Genomic DNA, 13863 nt, shown 5'->3' with positions numbered 1-13863 from the left:
CTTAATGTGGATGTTCAAATAGAAAAACGTGCAATAAATATAGGTTTATAATTGTCTTTGTCTATTACAAAATGGTGCCGTGGACTTCATTAAAAAAATAATCTCTTTAAATAATCAGTATCATTTAGCCCATTAGCGCCTCTAATACAAACTGTAATTTAACAATCAACAATCAGTTGACTTCATTCGCGATTAATCATCTATTTCCAAATCACAAGTATTATAAGAATGTTATAAGAATTCAGTGAAACGAAAAGTATTTTCGAAAATCAGCCCGGTGGAACCGGGAATTCGAAAACAACCTGCATCCTGCAGCATTGAACGCAAGATATCGATTACGGTTAGAAAACGGTTAGTTTTAAATTTATTGTTAGGGAATTGAAATATTTCTTAAGGTGTTTCAAACATTTCCGACGAACATTTCAAAGTTATACACGAATTTATGTTTCGTAGTGTTGCACCTTCCATTCAGTTATACAATAACGGCAATGCTTGGGGAAAGTAGAATTACAGGATTTCCCACGATTTATTGGTCAGTTCCCATGATTTTTTGGTGCGTTCCCACGATTTTTTTATCGAATCCCATAGATTTTTGGTTCGTTCTCATAATTTATTGGTATTTTCCGATTGATCAAAAAATTCTGGGAAACGGTCAAAAAATCGTGGGAACGCACCAAAAAAATATGGGAAGCCACCAAAAATTGATGGGAACCAACCAATACATCGTGGGAAATCCTGTTATCAAAACTCTAAACTGATTCAGACATTCAGTAACTTAAAAGTAAAATTGAACAATTAACTACTTCCTTAACTCAAAATTAAAGCAAACGAAAATAATTTCTTTCAACTTGAATTAAACACACCAACCACTTGCGTCATTTGCATTGATGCCTTTTTGTCCCATGGAATCGACAGCGACGGGATAGTGTGACACGAGTTTTATTGCATTGTTAGTCGGTATTGAGAAAACAATGTAATAATGATTTGCTACTCTTTTCTTGTTTTTTCGACCACTTCTGGGCACAGAGTTTCTCGCAAGTAAGATGATGGTTTTGTTTTGGGCTTTATTACACACTACAGCTGCACATCTGGTTCACCATTTCTCGGCATTTCTCTAGACCAGCAAAGCGAAACGACCTGTTTTGTTTGGCCGAGGCCGATATCTTACACATCGTATATGCACACATTGCTTCCTGTTGGTGTCGGGATTTTCAATTCAGAGATAATGCCCTATGTATGTACACGGTTTGTTTTTGCTTTTGTAACTTACATTATTTCACGGTGCATTAATAAGCGCCCTCACACTGATCTGATGTTGATTTTTAGCTGCATCTCGTTTTATTTAATCCAAAGCGTTTGCTTCCTATTTCTAGCTTTCTCTGTCTCTCCTTCTTGTTTGAACGAAATATCACCCTTTGTAGGCTGCAAACGTTCCTCTCACTTCATTTTGATCCTATCTAGTACTTTACATGGTGGCACGCTGGCACACTGAACCGCTCGTGATGGCGAGCACAAGTACAGCGTAATTTTCGTACCGCTTTACATACAAACGCTTGCAATTATTGTATTTGCACCAAGAAACGCGTCTGGGAATAAGGTGACTGACGAACGGCTAAAGCTCTCTACTCTCTCTCTCTCTCTCTCTGTATGCTGTATTTCTTGCATTTATTTGTAACGTTTTTAGGAGAAATAAATATTTCACTTCTTTTCGATTTATTTTCTTGAGCTGCCGGCAATTGTGAGTGATCTTTTTTTATTATTTAACGGAAAAAACATCCAGTTTTTACAGTACTTCTATAATTCCCCATTTTCCAGGTTCTATTTGAACTCACTTTAGCATCGCTACCTTATTGTTTGTTTCTTGTACTCCCTTCCCCATTATTTCATTCCGTTTCTCGATATGTTAATAATTTGCTTTCGAATTTCGATTTGTAATTTGCTTTAGTTTGGGGGGTGTATCGTTTCTTTTTGTTTTCCCACTGTTTTGTTTTGTTTTTGGTATGCTTTGTATCTATACCCTACGAACGCAGAATCGCTCACACACTCTTCTCTAACGATAATTGAACAGTTTTGTCCCACCTTACACTTATCGCTTCCGGAAAAGCGGCTCCAATTATCGCGCATTGCTTACAGTGTGGCAAAATTAAGAAAGGAAAAAAAGGGAAAAACATAACTGATGTAAATTTATTCATGATTCATAAAAAAAAAGAATTTAAGTACCATTTGTGTGTGAATCATGAAAATCAAAAGAAAGAAAAAAAAAACAAACCACCAACAAACACAATGCAACTTTACCTTACCTCGCTATAAGTACTGGCATTACATCATTGTGTATTGTATTGGCTGTTGTAGATTCCTGCTTTCACTTTCTCTCGCTCTCTCTCTGTCTATTTCTGTTTTGCTTATTGATTGATAAACTATGAGGTGTTTGTTTTCGTTTACGATTAAATTAAACCTTTGTTTAAACGAATTAGTGGCCTTCGATATGCATACAAATAATTAGTCAACTTTCAACTGTCGCGTAACACAATCTTCTGCCCTTGTTGTACTAACGAGTGGAGTGTTAAACCAAAGAGTTAAAACAAACGATACAGTAGCAAAATATAATATCACTTACATACTTATATGGCTAGGATGGCCGCATCACCGCGCACTGCGTACTGGTTCTGCACTTGTTTTAGAGCTTCGTTTGGTGCTAGAGCTGTTCAGTTCCAAATAAGGGTTCTGTAGTGACACAGTGACTAAACTCAAACAGTTTAAATACACACGCTAGCAGCTGCTGGTTGCTATTGTCGAAGATTGGAACAGATTGAGGTATTTTTTTCTTCTCTAAAATATAGTTAATAATTTGCTCCGTTTTATACGTCATTGCTCCGACGAAGAAATGATAGTCAAAATAAAAAAAAAAAAAAAACATGCGTTTTCACCCGAAACACGATGTCTTTAAAACCAATAACGGCAGCTTCTTAACAGTACTCTTTCCCCTAATGAGGCTAACCTAACACACGTATGCGCACACAACGACTAAAAACGAAGGAACCGACGTAATACTACGTAAAATATGATACATCTTTCTCCACATCACAGCGGTTCATGGACAGCGGGAAACATTCTGACTGACTGACTGACTGACTGACTTAATAGAGCTCTCTCTCTCTCTCTATTATAACATCTTACAACATTCCTGCAGTGCATTGATCCAACGTCGATACTACTTTTTTTATACAAAGCTGTACAGTTACTATGCTTTCACTAGTGCTGCTGCCACTGTACATTCACTACCTCACTTTACCCGCTTAGTACCCGCACACAGCTGCTTTACGCTAAAAAGTAGTGGAATATATGTATGTATATGCGCTCGTTTAGGCGTCGTCACGCCGGTGTCGCTACGTTCGTTAAGACGTCACCGATAGGTCCTCCTTCAGCCACTGGGGAATTGGTCGCGAGCCAAGCTTCTTCAGCAGCTTCACCAGCGCTTGGTTGTGAATGCGGTAGTACCTGGACGGGCGCGTGAGAGAGAGCAAAAAGTATTAGTAATGCACGATCCTCTTCTCATGAAACTGACAACTTAAGCGCACATACTTTTGAAGCATTTTTGCACTCCGATCGTCCATCGGCGGATACTGGCGACCTTTCGACTTGCCGAGACACTTGTTCCGATTGTCCGACACCACCTGGCAGTAGAAACCCTTCTTATTGTCGAAGCGCAGATGTCGGCTGTAGTCGAACGGTGGCAGCTTCAGGAAGCGCTGCAGATCGTTCATCACCGTGACCGGGTTCGTCTTGAGCTGCTCGCCGTCGATGATGTACAGCTGCTGCGGTGGGTAGCAGGCGAGCCATCGTTCCAGGTGCTGGGCGTACTTGCCCGGGTTGAGGCAGCGGTTGCGCAAATCTCGCAGCGCCTTCGGTTCCGCTTCCGAGGCAGTTATGACCTGAAACATTTTAAAACAAAAAAGGAAATTAGCATTCTGCAAGGTACAACCAATCTCAATATCATTTCTCTACCTGATAGAAGCTGTAATTGTTCGCGATCGGATCGCCGTGCGCTTTAATGTGCTGATACCACGAGTACGCTCGTTTCGCGGGCGATATCAGTATCGTAACCAGCTGCGCCTTGGGCAACAGCGCGTGGGCCCGCTTCGGCACCAGCTCGCCGTCGAAGTAGGTGGCCGACTTTTCAAACATAAACTTATCGTCCGTATCGTTCGGTTGCAGCGGGAAAAAGTTCAAATACCAGTCCAACCCCCGGTAGTAGTTGTTGCCGTTGAAAAACTGAATCTCCTCGAACGTGTCCGAGTTCGGCAGATTGCTCGCCACCGCCGGATGCATGCTCAGGAACGTGTAGAACGCGGTCGAGCCCGTCTTCTGCGGCCCCAGCCCGAGCAGCTTCGGCAGCGTCGTTCGTCGCTTGTTGCCCGCCCAGATTTTCGCATGGCGCGGATCGTCCGCCGGATTGCCCCAGATCGGATCGCGCTCTTCCGGGTGCAGCTTAAAGTACAGCTCGCCGAGCTGCAGCGGCGGCACGGACGTAAGCTTCAGATTGGTCCAGCAGCGCAGGAACTTGATCACCGACTCGAACGTGTACAGCGCCAGCCGATCATTGCCGTAGTTGGACATGTGCGTCATGAAGATGTTGATCGGATTGTACACGATCGTCTGGAACAGTTCGCCGCCCCGGATCGATTCGTCCAGCTTGTCCCGCCCGCCCGGATAGCTGTCGATGCAGATCGTGTGCGTGAACAGTCCGCACGTTTGCCGGGGCAGCACCATAATGTTGCGGTGGATAAAGCCACGCCGCAGCCGGGCCGGCCGCAGATGGGGATACTCTTCCGTCGAGGTGACCTTAATGTTCCACACCTTCTTCCACGCGGTGTAGAGCAGCTCGTGCGCCGGATACACGCCCGAATGGTGCGGTGACACGGAGTACCCCGAGTCGGTCGGTATGCCGTGCTCCTTCGCAAAGTCCTTGTTCAGCATCATGTCGTTCATTAGCTGCGTCACGTTCTCGTACAGATGCGGCTGCTGGTGGTTCCACATGTGCGAGAACCAGTTGAACTGGGCCACGTTGCGCAGCAGCATATCGTCGCCCAGGTTCTCCTCGTGCGTCCCGTGGTGGAAGTACTTGCCCGAGAAGCCCAGATTGAACCGGAACCCGGGGACCATCTCGCCGATCCGGTTCTGCGTCGCAATCAGCGCGTGCACATCGTCCGGCTTGAGGCGCGTACCCTTTTCGCCCACGAAAATATCGTCGATGTCGATCAGGATGCGTCGCTCCAGGTTCAGGCTCAGCTGTCCGTGGCTGAGGTACGACAGCGAGTCTAGGAACAGCAACCGGTGCAGCCAAAACTTTAGCCCCGACCCGAACAGTATCCGCTGGATGCCATCGAGCTGGCCGTGATCCTGCAGTACGGTCGCGAGCGGTGGCTGAGCCACCCCGTCGGTCGGATAGTCCATTACGTTCTTTTGCGCCCACTCGAGCGGCTCGTACCCGCTGTGGTTGTGCTGGAAGATGGCCCAATCGTTGCCGGGCAGCGGGCCCCAGGCCGTATCGCCGGCGCGCGTTAACCGCAGGACGGGCGAACCAGGGTTTAGGCTAGCGTCCCGCAGCCGCAGGTTCGTGTGCACGTACAGCGGGAAGCCGCGCAGCTGGGCACCGACCAGCGTTTCCTCGCTCGGGCTCACGAACCCGATGATGCCGACGGAATAGTCCCGGCAGTACTTGTCCAGCAGCTGCCGGTTCCAGTTGTCCATGTTGAGATACTTGTCCAGGTTTTCGAACACGATCACGCCGTACCGGCCCTTGTCCTGGTTGGTTAGCACCGGCAGGCTTTTGCCGGCCACTTCCACTTTGTACCTTTGAGTGGGGAGAGAGGGAGAGAGAAAGAGAGAGAGAGAGAAAACAGTAAATTATTAGATATTTAATTAAGTTGACTGATTTACACTGCATTATGGTGATGGATATGATAGTTTTTTGTATCAAACAACAGGAAAACCGCAAATACAGCCCGTCAACCACAAATAGGTGGCCACAAACACGTCATTTGTTGTATAGAGGGGGTTTAAAACGAATCGACAAATACAGCCAGACGCCTCTTTTGCCATTTAATCATTCAATCTATCAACTATCTCCACACAACATTAGCAGTAATTATATGTTGTTCACAATTAAGTGTTATCCAATCAGTGATTATTGCCTTTATTTAGCTTTTTCAATGAGCTTTCCTTGACACCTTTCAAACGCTTGTGTGTACTTTTTTCCTATTTGATGTATCATGGGAGTGATTTATACACTTTTATTACAAAACACTTGTGTAAAAGTACAAAAAAGCACTCGAAAAATGCCCACAGCACTCTCTTCATCAATTTATCTTCAATCCATCCTCCAAAAAAGTAAAAAAAGCTCATTTTTAATAAAAATTTCCATTTCTCCGATTGCAATTACGGGTGGGCTGCCCCACGTTTGGGGCGTGGAGAAAAAAAATCTCTACCCGACGGTTGGGATAGGTGGTGTTTGTGCTTTTGACACAATAATTCACCATTGCCATTGCCTTATCGCCTTTATCAACTGCAGTGCGCCCAGCCGAGCGAGAGAGAGAGTGGTTCGGATATGATTTATATCAAACGTCTCTATCCTTGTGCCCAGTTTTCCCACCCACCCAATCCACCCGACAGGACACAGAACATATTAATCTTCATTCGTATGGTCAGTTCGTATTTTAAGGCCCGAAACTTTAGGCCCGTTTTCGGGGGGGCAGCGCAAGCAGCGAAGAAGATGTATGCAGATGAGGACGAACATTCTCCATTTTCCGCCCCATACTAATGACAATTTCGCCGGCCTTCCTCCATCGCACGAAATTACTTTCCGGCTGTCATCCCTTTTGCGGTACGGACAGCCAAAAGACAACCGTCTTGAGACGGGTGTAACGGTACCACGAGTGCTCAAGCGCTTGCGTTTAATCTTCGTGAATGGAATAGCTCGTCCTTTCGTGCCATGTTCACGTGGACGACGCGTGTTGAATGTTAGTCGTCCGAGCTTGGCGTTCCTTGTCGGCAAGGGGAACCGAGAAATGCACAATTAATTCAGCACGATACCTATTTTTGCACATGTGGCCTCGGGCCTGTCTTTTATCAAACCCCGCAAGCAAAGCTCTCGTGTGTGCCTCCGTTTAACTGCTCCAAGGTCGAAGTTTTCCTTTCGGGGTTTGAAAATTACATCGTTCCGGGGGGGAGAGAGAGAGAGGTCCGGGAGGTATTAAAATGTCCATTCTCTGATTCCGATGTCCTTGTGTGGCGTCGTATCCAGCATGTCCCGTGTACTTGCCCACCAAAACGGCCTGGATATGATTCAATGCCGCAGCGAACCCGCCGTGTGTTGGGCCCAACAGCTCGACGCACGGAAGTCAACATTGTTTGCTCACGGTCTAATGCTCCGTCCACAAGGGGAGTTGCTGGCTAGAGCTAGTACTGGTCGTTTTGTTCTTGTGTGTACAGTGCCACACGACCGTACCACCGTGCTCTCTCCAGCGTACCGAAAACAAGCACCGAGAAACCGGTCGTGGCCATTGGGTTGACCATAATTCTTGCCCGCAGGCAACGAAGGGCGGCAACACAGGCACAGGCGCGGCAGGATGTGCGCGGAGAGCAAAATTCATATGGGCGGAAGCGTCTCATAAATCCTGGCCGAGATTAACTGCGTACTGCGAGTGTATGCCGGGCGCTCTCATTTGTATTCGGGAACGTAAGCACCACTAAATACATTCACGATCGTTTTACTAACCGCTGACCGTTTGAGTGAACCACAGTAGGGACACGGTTGGGCGGGGAAAGGACAGCAACGGTCGGTCGAAGTTTCGAAAAGGGAAATCAGAATTAAAGAGCAGATTTTGGGTCAATCACAAGTACATAATATTTAAGGCTTATATTTTACAGGCTGAACAGAAAATAAAAGGATAGAAAATTTGCTAAGAAGTTCTATAATTCTAAATAAGATATATTGCGCTTGAAGCAAAACATGAGATTAAAGTTTGCAAATTACATTTGATTTTGTTTCATTTTTTGCATTTTCTACTTGAATCTTTTTACACATATTTATGTTTCTTTAATATTTTGTGTTGATACTTTCGATACCTACTAGCATCGTTTATTTTGGTTTATGCTATTTAATCTATTTTTTTTTCTTATTTTTATGTCCCTTTATCTGCTTTGTGCATGTGCTTATCGTTAGTTCGCTTTTTTGTTGTTGTACTCATTGATTTACTGTTTTGTATTGATGCCTTTTTGTATTTCTTCATCTTTTCTGTTTTTTTTTTTTAATTTTTTGTCCTCTTCTAGTTTAGTATTTTGATATTATATTTTGTTTAGGTGTCTTTTTGTCTTTTATCGTTTTTCTTTCAGTTTCTCCCATTTTGTCGCTTTCTAGTTTACTATTTTAATTCAATATCTTGTTTTGGTGTCTTTTGTCTATCTTCACCTTTCTTTCTTTTTTATTTCATTTTTCTGTTTTTTTCTAGTTTTATCTTTGTTTGTTTGCTGTTTTGTCTTTCTTTGTTATTTCTCTCCCCACTTACCTTAATGTTGGCGTAAAAACATTTTCTTTTTGTCTCATTTGTGGTCCTTGTATTGCTTACTATCTGATTTCCATTTAAACCTATTCTTCCTTAAAGTGCTTTTATTTTTTAACCTGTCCAGCCATTCGGGCGAGGCTTTCGTTATAGTATTCCTTTTTTGTGTAATCATAAAGCACAATAATACATAAAAAAGTAAGCCCTAACTCTGGAAACTTTCTCTACGAGCAACCACCCTCAAATCACACCATTAACAAAACCCATTAAATGTATTGTCATAAAATGGTTCCAATAATCCAATAAGTTAATTCTAAAACAAAGCAAAAAATAAACAAAAATAAACGTACAACACACCATGCGCCTATCAGTATTATGTCGCGCAAACGGGGCCGCCATAAAATCCTCCCATTAAATCTATTTCTGTGCCGTGATAGCGGTGAACAGAGTAGCAACAAAACAAAACAAAAAAAAAGGTAAGCATAGTTAACACGCGCTCGTAAACTGTTGCAAAGGACGCGCTGGCAAATTAATGCTGAATACAAAAGTGCATGTTATACATCACGGTAATAAAGCACGGTTTTTATGTACCGGGCCAAGAAGGGTGGGGTCCCGTTCCCGTTGCTGGTCAGCATGAACGAGCACAGCACAGCGCTCATTCATTCTAATGACTGCTCATCGTTTCATGGACAGTTTACGGGATACGGCAACACAAAATTGTTCTCGACACCCGTTTGGGGAGCGATAGAGAAAGAAAAAGTTTATTCTATATATTTAAAAAAAAACTATAAAACTACCAGCATGCTCCTGGGAAAGCAGCCATCACTGAACTGGAGGCCTGGCGGGTGTTTGTCATTGGGAAAGTTTTGATTTATTATTATGCTAATTGAGTGCTCGCGCGTTGTCGCCTTTTTTTCAACACTAAAAAGCTTCCACCGCTACTTTACACCCCACCCCTTTCAAAGCTCCTGCTGCTTCCTATTCTCCCCCTGGTGGGAGGGATTTCTTTGGTCACACTTTTCACACACCTCGCACACACACACACACAGCCAAGCTCTCAATCGGGGCAATGATTTTCTCCACCGAGGTCGACCGGTTGTTGAGGCGATGATGATGATGCAGCTAAAAGTGATATTTATTTTCCACTCTCCCCCTCATGTCTCTTAGAACTTTGGCCGAGGGGGAAACGATGGAGAAATTGCAGAGCAAGATGATGATGATATTGCAGAGCAAAAGGCAAAGGAAACAGTGCTTGCCACTTAGGCGAGAAGGTTGAGTGGATTTGCACAGCAATGCTGCAAGGGGGGAAGGGAAGGGGAGAGGTAGATTTATGTTAATTAAGTAGTTCGTAATTAATCACACCTCACCCGCACAGCAAAAGGGCATCGAAAGTGCCCTCGGTGGGTTTTTTTTTTCTTTCTTCCCCCTTGTTCTTGGTTCCTTGACACCCGGCGGAAGGAAGTTAGTTGGCCGCTGCGTCGGGCAAGGTTACGACATTCGTGCGGTCGATATGGTTGGTTGGTACAAGAAAAAAAGGTACTCGAAATGATTTGACGGATTTTAATACTAAGCGTAAGTGCAGAAGAAAAGATCAGCAGTGAACAATGAAGCTTAGCTAATGCTGCAGAGAGGTTTCACGAAGGACACAGGGAGTATTAAAGATTTAATTTATTTTTTAATGAAATACGTTATCTTACCCTTTTTTTGCGGGTGGAATTGGGACTGAGTTCTTTAAAATTTATCACCAAGAAATATTGGTAAACACAACGCGTTTCGAAAGGCTTTAAGAACGGATGAAACAAACGCCTTTCCTCTTTAAAAGTACAGCAAAACATACCATTTTTCAAAACACACGTCTTGAGCTGAAAAAGAAAGCTCATGCCTTTCCAAGCGTTCCCGTGCAGGGGCCTCGTCTGGCAGACCAAAAAGGGCACAAGGAGTTGCTACATATCCATGTCTCGGGAATGGGACTGTACTGCCAGCACACAGCGCGCTTTGTGCTATAATGCTTGCGTGTTATTGTCACCGTAATGTTGCGTATCGAGCAACAGAGCCACACACACTAGACCTTCACCACTAGAGAAAAGACAAACGATGTCCGGCAGCTTAAGAAAAGGAAATAACATGTACCGCCAGCTCACACCGGGTTGCCACAGAGCAACAAAAAAAAAGGACCAAGAATTTATCGTAGCAACAACGTCCACAAATGGTCCTCTCTCTCTATCTCTTATGTCGGTACATCATACAGTTGAGTGTTGTTGGTGTGGCAAAGGGTGGGGCAAAAATATGAAATATAGATTTTACTAAACACACTCGCACCAGGAGGGGGAGAGCGAAGGCACAACCCATTTGCTTCCGTGTGGTGTCATCGTCTTGAGCGGAAGAGCAATAGCAATAAGTGAGCAGCTGCATTTATCAAGATGCGTACCAAAAGGGTGGACACAACCTACTATGACGCCGTCTATCTAACGCAGTGCTCTCCCTCCATTATGGTAACTCTTTCGAAATGGCGATTAAGGCAGAGAGGTACAGAGACGATAAAGCCGTAAGGACTGGACTGTACAAACGACTATATTAAATTGTGTGCTGTTTGGTGAAAGCTTTATTAAACTTTATTGATGCATGAGTTTACTGATATTGCGGCCCTTCACGATTCTAGCCAGCTATGTTGTATAGAAGTTGACAGTTGGAGGCTCAAATCATGTAAACACTCCATACAACACCATACACAACAAAACTAGCCTAAAATTTTCAGTCTGGATTATTTTAGCCTCAAAGCTAGAATAAGATTCGAGTACCTGCTCGAAAAAATTGCAAAAACAAGGTGCCCATTCAGACAAATCTTAATTTACAGCACTTAATTTACCCCTATCTTACCGCTAAATTACCGGTAATTTAAGAGTAATTTAATGGTAAATTAGCAGTCGTTAATTTATCCATTCGACCTGTTTTGGCAGATCCTATTCCTTCCTCTATTTTATTTTATTTTATTTATATTTTTTCGGCCAAATTGTTAATAAATAACACGATATATATTATATAACAGTTTAATGGTTATTATCAATCATTTTCCTTAACTTATACAAACGATTGCAATGTATTTTTTTTTAGCAAACTCGACTTGAACATCCGCTTCATCCAGAGAATGTGATGCACAAATAGCACTAATAAACGCAATTTCTCGGCTTTTTATTCACATTTAACAGTTTTGAACACACCGCCGACGTCTTCTTTCACTAAAAGATCATTAAAACAATACTCTTTTAGTTATTATTTATATCTTTTCATTAACAACAAACGACAACACTTCGTACCGCTAAATTGCTCTTAAATTACTGTTATGACAGACACAAAACTGCTCGAATGGGTAAATTAACAGGAGGCTGTCTGACTTAGTGGTGTTTTCATTTTTCCCAAGGTGCATTAAAGAGATCAGGTGGTGGAATCTAGAATCGAAGTGTATGTACGTCCAGGGATGTCCCATAGCATGTTTTTTATAACCAAAATTGAACATAACTTTTTGACAGGACGGGTGAAAACTTTTGCTCAAACAAGCTGTCTGGGAGTTTGACGAATACACAAAATATTCTTAAAATCTTCATTCCAAAACAGGAGCGATAAAATCAGCCTTCTAATTACATACACCTTGGGATAAGCCCACCTGTATACTATACCCACTTTGATAGCTGCTTGAAAACTGCTATACAATGCCAACGGCTGACAGGCTAAAATTTCAGGCTTCGATCTAAAAACGGAAAGGGGCCCATTAATAGCACTTATTTATTGACATGATATAAATATAGTATATTTTCAGAACAAACTTCAATATTAAACTGGTTTTTGCCTACGCCTTATAACATGCAATCAAAGCTGTGTATTTATTCAAGCAGCTAGCAGGGGAAATAAAGATTGATGATCCTTTATTTGCTTCCAACTCCACTTTGAAACGTGTCCGATCATGCGGGAGTAAACGCCGGTACCAGCATAAACGTCCCTAAAGCGGGATCCACACATAATTTGCTCCACTTCATCCAGCATCGTATGAAGTGTACAAACAAATACAGGATAGTGCAGTAGAAGGAAAAAAAAAAGCTACGTTCACTGAACATAATACACGCCCTGCTATGACATCCTTTCGCCTTTCAGCTTAACGAGCCGTGATGCAGAGTATGAATGCAATAATGCATCTCACTTTGCTTGGTGAAGGGATAAAGCAGTGATTATACGGTGGGCAAGTAGAGAATGGGGGGGACACTATCAACAATTCAATTACAGGCTCGCTTATCGAATATTATCGACGTACAGGAAACGAAGCGTAGCAGCGTTTATATTAAGCTGTTTGTGATTTTAAAGGGTTTGGAATGAAGGACCCAGAAGTGGCATATGACGGCACTTGATTTCATATAATGTCGTTAAACATTCACTCAACCAAAAACGACAAGGACCAAATATAAATAAACAGCTTTAGTTCACAGTCCAGAGGGAGGATTTGAGGCAATTCAATATGTAATGACATTTAAATTTACTGAAAAACCACAAAACACAGGATCAAAAAGCTTACAAGTCTGCCCATCAATGAACACATCACACTGCATCGGTGACTCGCGGGTCGAGTGAATCGAAAGGCCAACATTCTTACATGAAAAGGTTGGTGAAAAGCTATCGAGGATATAGGCGCATCCTTCACGCCTACCACGCCACACCGACCATTGCACCGTTTGATGGACCGGAATTAAAATCGAATCATTTAGCAACGGCAGGTCAGGCAGAAGGCATCACCTCTCCCAACTCCGAGAACGGGTGGTCAACGGATGAATAAATGACGAAGTGCAGCGTGGCTTAATAAACTCCCATCCAACGACCACTATAGAGCAGGACAGGAGAGAGCAAAGCAAGATGAGTGAAAAATTAAATCCAATCCAATGTTTTTAATGGAGTGTAAAATCTGGGTGTGTGTGTGTACCATCCCGGTTGATGGCAGTGCCACCAGAGCTTAATTGAGTGATGTAAACGTGCATAAACGCGGGCAGCACACAGTAGCAGAGGGCAGGAGAGAGAGTCATTCTGATGATGATGTTTGGCTGCACGAAGTGGCTGATGCGTTACTAACCCCGGGGTAGGGTGTTCCAAACGGCGGATGGAGCTGCTTTACACGAACGGTATTATACAGCAAAAAAAGGGGGCACACTCGTAACGAGATCAACAAATCAAAAAATATGTCAGGTCGTCCCGTGCACTCTCTACTTGAATTTGTGTAATCAGCCGGAAGCATATGCTTAAATGCATTATTTTAGCGGGCGGG

General features: G+C 43.3%; 1 protein-coding gene across 4 annotated transcripts in view; it reads right to left on the bottom strand.

Moving 5' to 3' along the window:
- Positions 1 to 875: 875 nt before the first annotated feature.
- LOC120953800 (bifunctional heparan sulfate N-deacetylase/N-sulfotransferase) overlaps positions 876 to 13863 on the bottom strand; it is a 178749-nt gene continuing 165761 nt past the window's right edge. For all 4 annotated transcript variants that reach the window (XM_040374061.2, XM_040374058.2, XM_040374059.2 and 1 more), the window contains 3 exons: positions 4006 to 5854; positions 3583 to 3932; positions 876 to 3498 (listed from right to left, as the gene is read on the bottom strand). In XM_040374061.2, coding sequence (XP_040229995.2) covers positions 3396 to 3498; positions 3583 to 3932; positions 4006 to 5854 — 2302 coding nt within the window. In that variant the 3' untranslated portion in view covers positions 876 to 3395. The remainder of the gene's footprint in view (positions 3499 to 3582; positions 3933 to 4005; positions 5855 to 13863) is intronic.

This window comes from Anopheles coluzzii, chromosome 2, assembly GCF_943734685.1.
Source record: "Anopheles coluzzii chromosome 2, AcolN3, whole genome shotgun sequence".
Classification (NCBI taxonomy): Eukaryota; Metazoa; Arthropoda; class Insecta; order Diptera; family Culicidae; genus Anopheles; species Anopheles coluzzii.
The sequence above is the reverse complement of the archived record's forward strand: the minus strand, read 5'-3'. Positions and strand labels throughout refer to the sequence as shown.